Source organism: Salvelinus alpinus, chromosome 5, assembly GCF_045679555.1.
Source record: "Salvelinus alpinus chromosome 5, SLU_Salpinus.1, whole genome shotgun sequence".
Classification (NCBI taxonomy): Eukaryota; Metazoa; Chordata; class Actinopteri; order Salmoniformes; family Salmonidae; genus Salvelinus; species Salvelinus alpinus.
Genome location: NC_092090.1, coordinates 93,492,068 through 93,508,209, shown reverse-complemented (window position 1 = coordinate 93,508,209; position 16,142 = coordinate 93,492,068). Strand labels below are relative to the sequence as shown.

The following is a 16,142-nucleotide window of genomic DNA, read 5'->3' as shown; positions in this document are numbered from 1 at the left end:
AAATAGTAACTGTTGAAAGTTTCTCCTGCTCTCAGGTCTACAGGGAGGTGAGGATGTCTGGGGTTAGGTCAAAGGGGATACAGTCCTTCCACTGCATAATGGTGTGTAAATGAATGCTTTGGAGTCAGAGCAGAGCTTCCAGGCATGGCGGAGAATGAAGTCTTCAACTCCAAGGTATGACACTGAACAACATCCCTACATTAATTGTGTGTGTCTGGCATGCGTGTGTGTGTGTGTGTGTGTGTGTGTGTGTGTGTGTGTGTGTGTGTGTGTGTGTGTGTGTGTGTGTGTGTGTGTGTGTGTGTGTGTGTGTGTGTGTGTGTGTGTGTGTGTGTGTGTGTGTGTGTGTGTGTGTGTGTGTGAGCATTACAAGAAATAACTCAATGTGTTGAATCTAATTAACTTTTTTATTGGTTAATTTGATTACGGTTTAAAGTATAATTTTTATGAGGGTATAAAAACATATGCAATGAAGTATGAACTGAAAAAAAACGCATTAAAAAAATAACATAGCCAGAGGCATTAGTAGCTTTGTGCAGTCCACTTGGTGTCTAAACACCCCAGAGGCTTCATGTCCCATCAATCATGCTCTTCACAAATTAATTAATGTCAACCGTGCCCGTATCAGACTAGGGAGGGAAAACAACAGCCCACTAAACAAACGTACCAAGCAGCACAAACCAATCCACATATAATACCCTCCTCGTCATTGTGTTAACCCTGCGACCCCCCTGTGGAATAATTCTCATTATTGTTATTATTATTATTAATATTATTATTTGGGAGGAGAGGGTAATCAGGCAGAAATAGATGAGCAAGGGTGAGGAGGTTCTCATTTATCTCAGCCATTATCTGTAATGAGCCACTCGTCGCTGTGCCCTGTGGCAATGGGGCTCTGCCATTAGGAAAACATCCCCCACCCCACACCACCCTGTGGCCACTGGGCCCCACTCTCTCCTTCTCTCTTTCTCTCTGTAATTGAGGGGGGAATAGACATGCTCGGCCGAACACACAGGGGCACACTTCTTATTGACACAGTGTTAAAGACTCATTAACACAACGATTGGAAGAACAGAGGGAGAAAGGACCAAATGAACTCTATATGGTAATCAGGCGAATAGACTCGGGCTAAAAGTGCAGTTGTCTGTCAGACTGTGTTGTACCTGCAGTGTCTGGGGGATCGGTTCGTCTGTCAGACTGTGTTGCACCTGCAGTGTCTGGGGGATCGGTTCGTCTGTCAGACTGCGTTGTACCTGCAGTGTCTGGGGGATCGGTTCGTCTGTCAGACTGTGTTGTACCTACAGTGTCTGGGGGATCGGTTCGTCTGTCAGACTGTGTTGTACCTGCAGTGTCTGGGGGATCGGTTCGTCTGTCAGACTGTGTTGTACCTGCAGTGTCCGGGGGATCGGTTCGTCTGTCAGACTGTGTTGTACCTACAGTGTCTGGGGGATCGGTTCGTCTGTCAGACTGTGTTGTACCTGCAGTGTCTGGGGGATCGGTTCGTCTGTCAGACTGTGTTGTACCTGCAGTGTCCGGGGGATCGGTTCGTCTGTCAGACTGTGTTGTACCTGCAGTGTCTGGGGGATCGGTTCGTCTGTCAGACTGTGTTGTACCTGCAGTGTCTGAGGGATCGGTTCGTCTGTCAGACTGTGTTGTACCTACAGTGTCTGGGGGATCGGTTCGTCTGTCAGACTGTGTTGCACCTGCAGTGTCTGGGGGATCGGTTCGTCTGTCAGACTGTGTTGTACCTGCAGTGTCTGGGGGATCGGTTCGTCTGTCAGACTGTGTTGTACCTACAGTGTCTGGGGGATCGGTTCGTCTGTCAGACTGTGTTGTACCTGCAGTGTCTGGGGGATCGGTTCGTCTGTCAGACTGTGTTGTACCTGCAGTGTCCGGGGGATCGGTTCGTCTGTCAGACTGTGTTGTACCTACAGTGTCTGGGGGATCGGTTCGTCTGTCAGACTGTGTTGTACCTGCAGTGTCTGGGGGATCGGTTCGTCTGTCAGACTGTGTTGTACCTACAGTGTCTGGGGGATCGGTTCGTCTGTCAGACTGTGTTGTACCTGCAGTGTCTGGGGGATCGGTTCGTCTGTCAGACTGTGTTGTACCTACAGTGTCTGGGGGATCGGTTCGTCTGTCAGACTGTGTTGTACCTGCAGTGTCTGGGGGATCGGTTCGTCTGTCAGACTGTGTTGTACCTACAATGACTGGGGGATCGGTTGCCACAGTCAGTGCTGTACTGAGCCCCTGGATAAGTTTTTCTCAGTGGAGACAATGTTGAGAGCTGAGGAATACGCATGGAAAGTAGATAAGCATGGATGCGCATCACAATGGTCAACTGGAGACTGTTATTGACACGACATCACTACTCTAACTGGCAAAACAGTGTAGAAGTGACTGACTGTAAACCATTTTAGCCTGCTAGCTAATCATCTTGGCCAATTTTGGGGCAAAACAATTGACTTATTTACCGTTAATTAGGCAACGCAAACACCTTAGCTTGTAAACGAGATGCAACGCAAACACCTTAGCTTGTAAACGAGATGCAACGCAAACACCTTAGCTTGTAAACGAGATGCAACGCAAACACCTTAGCTTGTAAACGAGATGCAACGCAAACACCTTAGCTTGTAAACGAGATGCAACGCAAACACCTTAGCTTGTAAACGAGATGCAACGCAAACACCTTAGCTTGTAAACGAGATGCAAAGCAAACACCTTAGCTTGTAAACGAGATGCAACGCAAACACCTTAGCTTGTAAACGAGATGCTGTCACCAATATTTAAGGTGTCTACAGTAATCCTTACTTTTTGATGTTCTATAACAGCTCCACAGGAGGCGGGCTGCCTCCTGAGAATTCATAGGCGATCAGATAAACCCCAACTTCCTTCCATTCTGCTAGCAAACGTGCAATCTTTGGAGAATAAAATAGATGACCTACTGGGAAGATTAAACTACCAAACGGGACATTCAAATCTGTAATATCTTATGCTTCACAAAGATGTGGCTGAATGACGACCCTATCAACATACAGCTGGCTGGTTACACGCTGTGTCGGCAGGATAGAACAGCGGCGTCTGGTAAGACAAGGGCAGCAGACTATGTATTTTTGCAAATAACAGCTGGTGCACGATATCTAAAGAAGTCTCGAGCTATTGCTCGCTTGAGGTAGAGTATCTTATGATAAACTCTAGACCACACCACCTACCTAGAGAGTTTTCATCTGTATTTTCCATAGCTGTTTATACTTACCACCCAGTCCGATGCTGGCACTAAGAGAAAACGCTCACCCAGAGGCGGCGCTCCTAGTAGTCAATGACTTTAATGCAGGGAAACTTAAATCCGTTTTACCAAATTTCTATCAGCATGTTAAATGTGCAACCAGAGGGAAGAAAACTCTGGACCACCTTTACTCCACACACAGAAACGCATACAAAGCTCTCTCTCTCACCCTCCATTTGGCAAATCTGACCATAATTCTATCCTCCTGATTCCTGTTTACAAGCAAAAATGAAAGAAGGAAGCACCAGTAAAAAAGTGGTCAAATGAAGCAGATGCTAAACTACAGGACTGTTTTATTAGCACAGACTGGAATATGTTCCGGGATTCCTCCGATGGCATTGAGGAGTACACCATGTCAGTCATTGGCTTCAACAATAAGTGCATCGATGACGTTGTCCCCACAGTGACTATACGTACATACCCCAACCAGAAGCCATGGATTAAAGGCAACATCTGCACTGAGCTAAAGGCTAGAGCTGCCGCTTTCAAGAAGCCGGAAGGTTATAAGAAATCCCGCTCTGCCCTCCGATGAACCATCAAACAGGCAAAGCGTCAATACATGACTAAGATCGAATCGTTTAACACCAGCTCTGACACTCGTCGGATGTGGCAGGGCTTGCAAACCATTACAGACTACAAAGGGAAGCACAGCCGAGAGCTGCCCAGTGACACGAGCCTTAAAACATGTTGGTATTACAGATTCGGACAGGGAGAGGTTGAAAATGTCAGTGAAGACACTTGGTAGTTGGTCAGCGCATGCTCGCAGTACACGTCCTGGTAATCCGTCTGGCCCTGCATGTTGGTAGGGCCAAACTACTTCTATGCTCGCTTCGAGGCAAATAACACTAAAACATGCATGAGAGCACCAGTTGTTCTGGAAGACTGTGTGATCACGCTCTCCGCAGCCGATGTGAGTTAGACCTTTAAACAGGTCAACATTCTGGCCGCAGGGCCAGACGGATTACCAGGACGTGTACTGCGAGCATGCGCTGACCAACTACCAAGTGTCTTCACTGACATTTTCAACCTCTCCCTGTCCGAGTCTGTAATACCAACATGTTTTAAGCAGACCACCATAGTGCCTGTGCCCAAGAACACTAAGGCAACCTGTCTAAATGACTACTGACCCGTAGCACTCACGTCAACAGCCATGAAGTGCTTTGAAAGGCTGGTCATGGCTCACATCAACACCATTATCCCAGAAACCCTAGACCCACTCCAATTTGCATACCGCCGCAATAGATCCACAGATGATGCAATCTCTATTGCACTCCATACTGCCCTTTCCCACCTGGACAAAAGGAACACCTATGTGAGAATGCTATTCGTTGACTACAGCTCAACGTTCAACACCAGAGTGCCCTCAAAGCTCATCACTGAGCTAAGAACCCTGGGACTAAACACCTCACTCTGCAACTGGATCCTGGACTTCCTGATGGGCCACCCCCAGGTGGTAAGGGTAGGTAACAACTCATCCGCCATGCTAATCCTCAACACATGGGCCCCTCGGGTGGGTGCTCAGTCCCCTCCTGTACTCCCTGTTCAACAAGAACTTCTCCCTCAATGTGATCAAGACAACGGAGATGATTGTGGACTACAGGAAAAAGAGGACCGAGCACGCCCACATTCTCATTGACGGGGCTGCAGTGGAGCAGGTTGAGAGCTTTAAGTGGTGTCCACATCCCCAACAAACTAATATGGTCCAAGCACACCAAGACAGTCGTGAAGATGGCACGACAAAACCTATTCCCCTCAGGAGACTAAAAAGATTTGGCATGGGTCCTCAGACCCTCAAAAGGTTCTACAGCTGCACCATCGAGAGCATCCTGACTGGTTGCATCACTGTCTGGTATGGCAACTGCTCGGCCTCTGACCGCAAGGCACTGCAGAGGGTAGTGCGAACGGCCCAGTACATCACTGGGGCCGAGCTTCCTGCCATCCAGGACCTCTATACCAGGCAGTGTCAGAGGAAGGCCCTAAAAATTGTCAAAGACTCCATCTACCCTAGTCATAGACTGTTCTCTCTGCTACCGCACTGCAAGCGATACCGGAGCGCCAAGTCTAAGTCCAAGAGGCTTCTAAACAACTTCTACCCCCAAGTCATAAGACTCCTGAACACCTAATCAAATGGCTATCCAGACTATTTACATTGCCCCTCCTCTTTTACACCGCTGCTACTCTCTGTTGTTATCATCTATGCATAGTCACTTTAATAACTCTACCTACATGTACATATTACCTCAACTAACCAGTGCCCCCGCACATTGACTCTGTACCGGTACTCCCCTGTATCTCGCTATTGTTATTTTATTGCTGCTCTTATATTACTTGTTACTTTTATTTCTTATTCTTATCCACATTTGTTTTTAAACTACATTGTTGGTTAGGGGCTCATAAGTAAGCATTTCACTGTAAGGTCTACACCTGTTGTATTCGGCGCATGTGACTAATACAATTTGATTTGATTTAAGCCAGGTATAACAGCCCAAGAGATCAACAATATTTTCAATACACTTTGCTACAAACTATGAGCTGTACAGACAGACAGAGACTGATTTATAGGTCGTCATGCATTGACTCTGAAGTTGTGTTCCTTCCTGTTTCAGAGGCTAATGCATTTGCACACACACACACACACACACACACACACACACACACACACACACACACACACACACACACACACACACACACACACACACACACACACACACACACACACACACACACACACACACACACACACACACACACACACACACACACACACATCATCTCCACAATTTCACCTTCCTCTACTGTAATTCTCAAAACTTTCATGGCTAGTTCATTTAGAGCAGACCTTCATTTTCAGCTTGTATCCTATCCCCTACAATTGTCAGCCCTCAAAGTTGTGTGAAACAAAGGAATGGGGAGGAATAGTCCTGCAGCCTGAGGCAAGGACGACTCCAACACTTAGCTTCCGGATGCTCTCATCTTTCAACGGGGGCCACTTCCACAGACCTGACATACTCTTGACAGTAATCAGTGGCCAATTCTGTTCAGTGACCAACGGCTATTGTGTATAACAAAAACCTTGAAGCAATTTAGAAAAAAGCACTTTCGAGAAAAGTGAGAGACCACAAGACATTGCTTTCATAGAAAGCAATGTCATCAGCAAAGCAGCCTGAGTACTGTATCCAACGAAGGCTGAGTACGAGTACTGTATCCAACGAAGGCTGAGTACGAGTACTGTATCCAACGAAGGCTGAGGACGAGTACTGTATCCAACGAAGGCTGAGTACGAGTACTGTATCCAACGAAGGCTGAGTACGAGTACTGTATCCAACGAAGGCTGAGTACGAGTACTGTATCCAACGAAGGCTGAGTACGAGTACTGTATCCAACGAAGGATGAGTACGAGCACTGTATCCAACGAAGGATGAGTACGAGTACTGTATCCAACGAAGGCTGAGTACGAGTACTGTATCCAACGAAGGATGAGTACGAGTACTGTATCCAACGAAGGCTGAGTACGAGTACTGTATCCAACGAAGGATTAGTACGAGTACTGTATCCAACGAAGGCTGAGTACGAGTACTGTATCCAAAGAAGGCTGAGTACGAGTACTGTATCCAACGAAGGATGAATACGAGTACTGTATCCAACGAAGGCTGAGTACGAGTACTGTATCCAACGAAGGCTTTAGCTTTCATTTACTCGATAGCAGGGTTGTGGTCAATTCCATCTAAATTCAGTCGATTCAGGAAGTAAACTGAAATTCCAATGTCAATTCCACACTTTCTCATTGAAAGGCATTGAGGAAAATTGACATTGAAACCAACACACCCCAATTAGACCTGGGTTCAAATACTATTTCAAATACAGTATCTCAATTACTTCCACATACAATCGAAAAGAAGTATTCTAGATATATTTGATTTGAAAAGTAGTTTAATATTGTAAAGGCTTCATAATCTCTTCACAAGCACTACATCAATGTGTTACAAATAATCTATAACCTTATGTCATACTTTATAAAGGGCTCATAAATGTGGCATAACTGTGTGACATAATCACCAATATCAAATGTGACATAAACATGTGCTTTATAAAGGGTGACATGTTGTGCTGAAGGATGGCACACGCTCTAAAGTGAAGTTAGTCACATTACACCTAATCTCGTTCCCAGACACTTCCGCTCAAATGTCTGGTGGACCGACGCATCAACATGGCCTTCTTTAGTAGGGTTAGGTTTCACATCACATCTTAAGAGGATAAACACTCATAAAGGCTTAATGATGTAAACACAAATGTATTAAGACTTAGGGAATTCACTAACAGCCCAAATAAAGTAAACATTAAAGGATAATTTCAAAAATGTTCAAATTCTTATTCATCGTCTCCAGCACCACCACAGCGACAACATCATCAACCAATTAGTTAAAAAATGCCTACTCATAAAATTGGTAAAATCACACGATACACACCGATGATGTCATTGAAAAACATTTATCTTCCTCTATCTTTTTTTACTACAAAACATTGAAATGTGCAATTTTCACATAGGTTGATGTTGGGGTGATGCTGGAGATGATGAATATGAAGTTGAACATTTTAAAATGTTCCTTTAAAGATATGTTTAAACCCATACTTTTTCTATTATTGTTTTTCTTTTTAAACAATACAAATACATTAAGTTTCAAAAAGTCCAGCAATGCAATTACATTGAACATTACACATTTATAGTTTAGCTTCTTCCTCAGCTGGCGGACGAATGGTTCTTACCTCTCTGCCTGCTGGAAGTACTGCATGTTGGTTAAACCTTATTAAAAGTAACAACAAAGAAAGTTAGCAGGTCTGTTAGGAAATGCCTTTCCGTCTGGATATGCTGGCTCCCAAGTGGCGCAGGGTCTAAGGCACTGCATCTCAGTGCTTGAGGTGTCACTACAGACACCCTGGTTCGAATCCAGGCTGTATCACAACTGGCCGTGATTGGGAGTCCTATAGGGCAGCGCACAATTGGTCCAGTGTCGTCCGGGTTTGGCCGGTGTAGGCCGTCATTGTAAATAAGAATTTGTTCTTAACTGACATGCCTAGTTAAATATAAATTAATGAGGGCATTTCTGCACCAAAGATAATCTAAATGGGGAGATGGGAAACTACATTTGATCAGTTTTATTGTATTCCTCTTTCATTTACAAATCTCATGACGTGACTATGAGACATAGCTGTTACTAGGGGGATTTTATTTAGCTGAGCCTGCTAGCTAGTTACATTTTCGTTAGCTAGCTAGCTAGCAATTGCTGTAAAGCCACCAAAATTATTTAAAATAACAATTGAGGTAGTGATGTAATCTAATTTAAATTACAATAAATCTTACTCGTTTTTCGCTGTCCAGTGGCACCACAAGAGAGCATTTGATTTGCGAACTCATCACATATGTGATTACTGCGCTACAGAAACACTGCTAATCAAACATCAGTGCATGCGCACTAAATGAAAGGGAAACTACACTCAAAAATCAACGTTTATTTTGTTAGATTTTTCCCAGACCTAACTTCACTTGATGTGGTTTAAGCATTGTTGTAAATACATAAAATCCAATTTTGTTGTTTTTCTATAAAAATGTAAAAGGTGTGAAACTCGGACAATATACTGTATATATTACAATAATAATTTGAAGGCCCTACCAAAGTATTTTGCTGTGTATGACTGCACTTTGTGTCATCCTGCAGCACGGCATTTTGGGGAAAGTTGAGGCCGGGTGCAATATTGGCTACGCATCCAAAAGGGAAAGAGGTTGTGCATTTACATTTACATTTAAGTCATTTAGCAGACGCTCTTATCCAGAGCGACTTACAAATTGGTGCATTCACCTTATGATATCCAGTGGAACAACCACTTTTTTTTTTTTTTCACTTGTGCCATCCTAGAAATGTTTTCGAGTAATATAATTTACCAGACACTTCTATCCAAAGTGACGTACAGTCATGCGTGCATACATTTTTACGTATGGGTGGTCGCGGGAATCGAACCGACTATCCTGGTGTTGCAATGCTGTACCAAGATGCATGATGAGGCTATAAATGCCCTGTGAAGCCTCAATGTAATACGATGTATAAAGCCTTTATTAGAGCAGCACTTATGCCACCCTTTATAAAGATTTATGTCATATTTGACCAAGTGGGTTATGTCACATTTGACATTATTGGTTATGTCACACAGTTACGCCACGTTTATGAACCGTTTATAGAGCATGACATACGGTTATAGATAATTTGTGACACATTTACATAGTGTTTATGGAGGTTTTATGAAGGCTTTATGAAGCCTTTATAAGCTGCAATTCATTTAAAGCGGGACTAAATATTTTAATGCATTTGGTAATACACTTGGAAAGTATTTGAAAATACTCAAATACACTGACTCAAATACACTCCCATGCATTTAACCCAGTAATGTGAAAATAGTGTTTGAGAATACTCTCAAATTTGGTAGATTATTTGGTTTTTACAAATAACCATTCAAATACTCAAATAAAAGTACTTGTTTTGGGCTGTGTATTTTGAAAATACTCATTTGAACCCAGCTCTGACCCCAATACGGTTCTCCTGATCCAACCATAAAGTGTGGTCCACCATAATTGTCTTGACTCCCTTGGACTTCCCCCTACCCTCCACTCTCCTGGCTCCCCGTCACGCTCCACTCTCCTGGCTCCCCGTCACCCTCCACTGGAAGTCGATTAGGGACCATCATCGATGCGGACTAGTCTGAATCGTCAGGCCGGGACGACGGAGCTGAAGTTGACTGTGCCGTGACCTTTTTCACGCCCTCTCCCTGTGAAGGTAATGAATAATACATGTAGGTTAATACCTAAAAGCAGCTCCATGGCTGAGGTGTGATGTGTCCGTGTGCATTAGCAGCCGGCTGAGGAAGGCCACTGGACTCACTCTCGGCCCCAGGAGGGCTGGCATGGGCAGCCAAGAGCACTCCACGTTGACTTTGTCCCCTCTGACCCTGTCCGAGAGCTCCTATCCTCCTCAGATAGCCCCTCTAGTTTTACCAGAGTAAAGGGAGAAGCAAAGTTGCATAAAGAGGGCAAATGTTATTATTTTTCATGTCTGCTGATGTCTGCGCACATTCCAGGGATATCTGTCTGAGTTTGATTGAATATTTATCCGCTTTTAGCAATTTTTCCGTAGTTGACAGATTGAGTAGGTGTGACTCATATATCCCGTTTCCTTCAACTGAATATGTTTGCACATGAGCCTGACAGTTGAATAGTGAACAGTGTTGTACTAGCTACAGGTTTACAAATGACTAAATCGGCATTAAAATTAAATGGCCCATGTTTCCGCTGTTCTTATTCTTCTTCCATTATACTCTGAGAACATGAGAAAGTCTTACCATAAAAACTTCCAAAAGGACTAATTGGAGGTAAATGTGTTTGCTGAAGTGCAAAGACCCACCTGAATTCATACTCAGAGAACAGTTTGACATGTTCTCCAACACTTTATTACTCTAATCCCATCTCCTCCATGGCCTCTTTCCCCTCTCTGCAATCCCACACCTGCTTCACTGGCCAGACAGCCTTCTCATTAATCAGTAGTGCGGAGCCACAGCTCTCCTTCCCCTTTAAACCTCCCCAGCTCCCATTTTCCAACGACCTTGCTCTGTCCTTGTAAAGAGGGATGGTTGTGGGAGGGGAGCGGGAGCACCCCAGAGGCCTAGCGCACCAGCCTGCGTCTCAGCGACTTTCACTCACCTGGAGCGCCCTGCGTCCCATCTCGCCGCTTTCGCGTGTCTCCTATGGCGTCGACCGGTCTGTCGTCAAGGCGACGGCATGCCAGGACCCAGGCTACTAACAGCGGCAGGTCTCCTGAAACAGCACATTCTCCTCCGGTTTCATCACAGGATATACAACGAGCTTAGTCGTCATGAAAAGCTACTGAATCACAGCACAGGTGTGTGTGCTTTTCAACATTACAGATCGGGACCGGGATTATTTCATGAAAGCTGATCATTTACCGAACAAAAATATTTAAACGCAACATGCAAACAATTTCAAAGATTTTACTGAGTTACAGTTCAAATCAGTAAATCAGTCAATTTAAATAAATAAATTAAGCCCGAATCTATCGACTTCACATGACTGGGCAGGACTGCAGCCCTGGGTGGGCTCCGGTGGACATTCCTTCAGTCAGCATGCCAATTGCACACTCCCTCAAAACTTGAGACCATCTGCGGCATTGTGTTGTGTGATAGAACTTCATATTTTAAAGTGGCCTTTTATTGTCCCCAGCACAAGGTGCACCTGTGTAATGATCATGCTGTTTAATCAGCTTCTTGATATGCCACACCTGTCAGGTCAATGGATTATCTTGACAAAGGACAAATGTTCACTAACAGGGATATAAATAAATTTGTGCACACAATTTGAGAAAAATTCTATTTTTTTGTGTATGGAACATTTCTGCGATCTTTTATAGTAGCTCATGAAACACTTTACATGTTGAGTTTATATTTTTGTTCATTGTAAGAAAAGAGTGCTGTTTTGTCTTCTGAACATACCAGAAAGGTAATATGCGAGTGTTATAGGACAAGATATAAAGGGAGGAGGAAATCTTTGTAACAGATGGTGTCGTATGCTCAGGTGTGCCGAGACATGCAGGGAGTATCAGGTGCCAAGACGGGTCACTCAACTAAGACTGCTCTCCTCTGTGTCACAGAGGCTCTCCACACTGCCAAAGCTGACTCTCTCTCCTCTCTTCTCATCCTCCTAACACCCTGAACCATCAGGTCCTCCTCTCCACCCTCTCAGGGCTGGGCGTCTCAGGCTCTGCACACTCTTGGATTGCATTCTACCTGGCAGGTCACTCCTACCAGGTGATGTGGAGAGGATCTGTGTCTGCACCACATATTCTCACTACTGGTGTCCCCCAGGGCTCGGATCTCGGCCATCTCCTCTCTATACACCAAGTCACTCACCTCCGTCATATGCTCACATGGTCTCTCCTATCATTGCTATGCAGATGACACTGAACTACTTTTCTCCTTCCCCTCTTCTGACACCAAGATGGCGACACGCATCTCTGCGTGCCTGGCAGATATCTCAACTTGGATGTCGGTCCACCACCTCAAGCTCAACCTCGACAAGACAGAGCTGCTCTTCCTCCCGGGGAAGGTCTGCTCACTCAAAGACCTCTCCATCACGGTTGACAACTCCACCGTGTTGCCCTCCCAGAGTGCAAAGAACTTGGCGTTACCCTGGACAACATCCTGTCATTCTCTGCAAACATCAAAGCAGTGACTCGCTCCTGCAGGTTCATGCTCTACAACATCCGTAGAGTACGACTCTACCTCACACAGGACGCGGTGCAGGTCCTAATCCAGGCACTTGTCATCTCCCGTCTGGACTACTGCATCTCGCTGTTGGCTGGGCTCCCCGCTTTTGCCATCAAACCCTTGCAATTTAATCAGAACGCTGCAGCCCGTCTGATATTCAACCTTCCCAAGTTCTCCCATGTCATCCCGCTCCTCTGCACACTCCAATCAAACCTCACATCCACTACAAGACCATGGTGATTGCTTACGGAGCAGCAAGAGGAACTGCCCCTTCCTACCTTCAGGCTGTGCTCACACCCTACACCCCCAACCCGAGCCTTCCGTTCCGCCACCTCTGGTCTCCTGGCCCTCCCACTCCTACGGGAGGGCAGCTCCAGCTCAGCCCTCCCGTAGCTCTGCTCTGTCCTGGCACCCCAATGGTGGAACCAGCTTCCCTCTGAAGCTAGAACAGCAGAGTCCCTGCTCATCTTCCAAAAGCACCTGAAACCCTACATCTTCAAAGAGTATCTGAAATAATCCCCTCGCCTCGACCCCTCGACTCCTCGACCCCTCGACCCCTCCGCCCCTTCTAGCTCTGACTGTGCTGATAACTACTTTATTGAGGGAAAATGTACTTATTATGCCGGTGATGTGTGGTTGTCTCACCCAGCTATCTTAAGATGAATGCACTAACTGTAAGTCGCTCTGGATAAGAGCATCAGCTAAATTTAACCTTTAAGAGGGTTTTATAAATAAGTATAACCACTGGGTATACAGAGATGACCAGTTTACAGAGGAGTATAGAGTGCAGTGATTAAAGTGTAAATGTACATTTTTGGGGGGATGAAACACAGAGAGGGAAAAGTGAAATCTCTGCTATATTCCATGAAGCTTCACCTTCATCTTCTTTTTCACCCGCAGAATCGATTTATCCATGAAACTGATTCAAATGAAAACATAGTCCACTCTTCAAGGGGACACAGCTAAGTTTCAGTGGGACCTTAGCAAAGTGTTATTTTGTCTGGAGGCTGTGGGGCTGGTGAGGAAGAGAAGGTAGATTTAATGTGCCACTCAGCTCAGAGGGTGGGTCTGCTGCATTGGCTACAGCTCACTGCCTGCCTGAGACCACACGCTGAGACTCTCATCTATAACTGTCATCCTCTGGGCCTCCACCACACACACACACACACACACACACATACACACAGGGTGACACACACACACACACACAAACACACACACACACACACACACACACACACACACACACACACACACACACACACACACACACACACACACACACACACACACACACACACACACACACACACACACACACACACACACAACCTTCTCCCCTCACTGAGCAGCAAAGAGCTATCTCTCTTACCCTAGCCCCCATCTACAGGGGACAGCCCAACATGACACTCAGATCATCCACAGGGGACACCCCAACATGATGCTCAGATTATAGATCTCCCTCCACCCCTCCCACCCCCCATATCTCCACTGGGATAAAACCTGATAAGGGTGAAGGTTGTTTGTAGCCCCTCCTCTCTGTGCTCAACTTCTCCTAAATCATCTCTGAGTTTCTATGATGGGTATTTATTGCAGTACAGGGCCTCTCTCCCCAGCAGTACAGGACCTCTCTCTCCAGCAGTACCGGACCTCTCTCCCCCCGAGCAGTACTGGACCTCTCTCCCCCCGAGCAGTACTGGACCTCTCTCCCTCCGAGCAGTACTGGATCTCTCTCCCTCCGAGCAGTACTGGATCTCTCTCCCTCCGAGCAGTACTGGATCTTTCTCCCTCCAAGCAGTACTGGATCTCTCTCCCCCCGAGCAGTACTGGACCTCTCTCCCCAGCAGTACTGGACCTCTCTCCCTCCGAGCAGTACAGGACCTCTCTCCCCCCGAGCAGTACTGGACCTCTCTCCCCCCGAGCAGTACTGGATCTCTCTCCCCCCGAGCAGTACTGGACCTCTCTCCCCCCGAGCAGTACTGGACCTCTCTCCCTCCGAGCAGTACAGGACCTCTCTCCCCCCGAGCAGTACTGGACCTCTCTCCCCCCGAGCAGTACTGGACCTCTCTCCCCCCGAGCAGTACAGGACCTCTCTCCCCCCGAGCAGTACTGGACCTCTCTCCCCCCGAGCAGTACTGGACCTCTCTCCCCCCGAGCAGTACTGGACCTCTCTCCCCCCGAGCAGTACTGGACCTCTCTCTTTTCGCGCAGTACTGGACCTCTCTCCCCCCGAGCAGTACTGGATCTCTCTCCCCACGAGCAGTACTGGACCTCTCTCCCCCCGAGCAGTACTGGACCTCTCTCCCCCCGAGCAGTACTGGACCTCTCTCCCCCCGAGCAGTACAGGACCTCTCTCCCCAGCAGTACTGGACCTCTCTCCCTCCGAGCAGTACTGGACCTCTCTCCCCCCGAGCAGTACTGGACCTCTCTCCTTCCGCGCAGTACTGGACCTCTCTCCCCCCGAGCAGTACTGGACCTCTCTCCCCCCGAGCAGTACTGGACCTCTCTCCCCCCGAGCAGTACTGGACCTCTCTCCCCCCGAGCAGTACTGGACCTCTCTCCCCCGAGCAGTACTGGACCTCTCTCCCCCCGAGCAGTACTGGACCTCTCCCCCCCCGAGCAGTACTGGACCTCTCTCCCCCCGAGCAGTACTGGACGTCTCTCCCCCGAGCAGTACTGGACCTCTCTCCCCCCGAGCAGTACTGGACCTCTCCCCCCCGAGCAGTACAGGACCTCTCTCCCCAGCAGTACTGGACCTCTCTCCCCCCGAGCAGTACTGGACGTCTCTCCCCCGAGCAGTACTGGACCTCTCTCCCCCCGAGCAGTACTGGACCTCTCTCCCCCCGAGCAGTACTGGACCTCTCTCCCCCGAGCAGTACTGGACCTCTCTCCCCCCGAGCAGTACTGGACCTCTCCCCCCCCGAGCAGTACTGGACGTCTCTCCCCCGAGCAGTACTGGACCTCTCTCCCCCGAGCAGTACTGGACCTCTCTCCCCCCGAGCAGTACTGGACCTCTCTCCCCCGAGCAGTACTGGACCTCTCTCCCCCCGAGCAGTACTGGACCTCTCTCCCCCCGAGCAGTACTGGACCTCTCTCCCCCCGAGCAGTACTGGACGTCTCTCCCCCGAGCAGTACTGGACCTCTCTCCCCCCGAGCAGTACTGGACCTCTCTCCCCCCGAGCAGTACTGGACCTCTCTCCCCCCGAGCAGTACTGGACCTCTCTCCCCCGAGCAGTACTGGACCTCTCTCCCCCCGAGCAGTACTGGACGTCTCTCCCCCGAGCAGTACTGGACCTCTCTCCCCCCGAGCAGTACAGGACCTCTCTCCCCCAGCAGTACTGGACCTCTCTCCCCCCAAGCAGTGCTGGACCTCTCTCCCCCCGAGCAGTACTGGACCTCTCTCCCCCCGAGCAGTACTGGACCTCTCTCCCCCCGAGCAGTACTGGACCTCTCTCCCCCGAGCAGTACTGGACGTCTCTCCCCCCGAGCAGTACTGGACCTCTCTCCCCCCGAGCAGTACTGGACCTCTCTC

At 47.6% G+C, this 16,142-nt stretch overlaps 1 protein-coding gene across 1 annotated transcript; it reads right to left on the bottom strand.

Moving 5' to 3' along the window:
- Positions 1-1,128: 1,128 nt before the first annotated feature.
- On the bottom strand, positions 1,129-12,262 carry LOC139575367 (mucin-21-like). Its single transcript, XM_071400282.1, has 3 exons — positions 12,193-12,262; positions 11,031-11,144; positions 1,129-2,018 (listed from the first exon to the last, which is right to left on the bottom strand). Exons 1-3 carry the CDS (start codon positions 12,260-12,262, stop codon positions 1,129-1,131), a joined length of 1,074 nt encoding a protein of 357 aa, XP_071256383.1.
- Between the last annotated feature and the right edge of the window lie 3,880 nt (positions 12,263-16,142).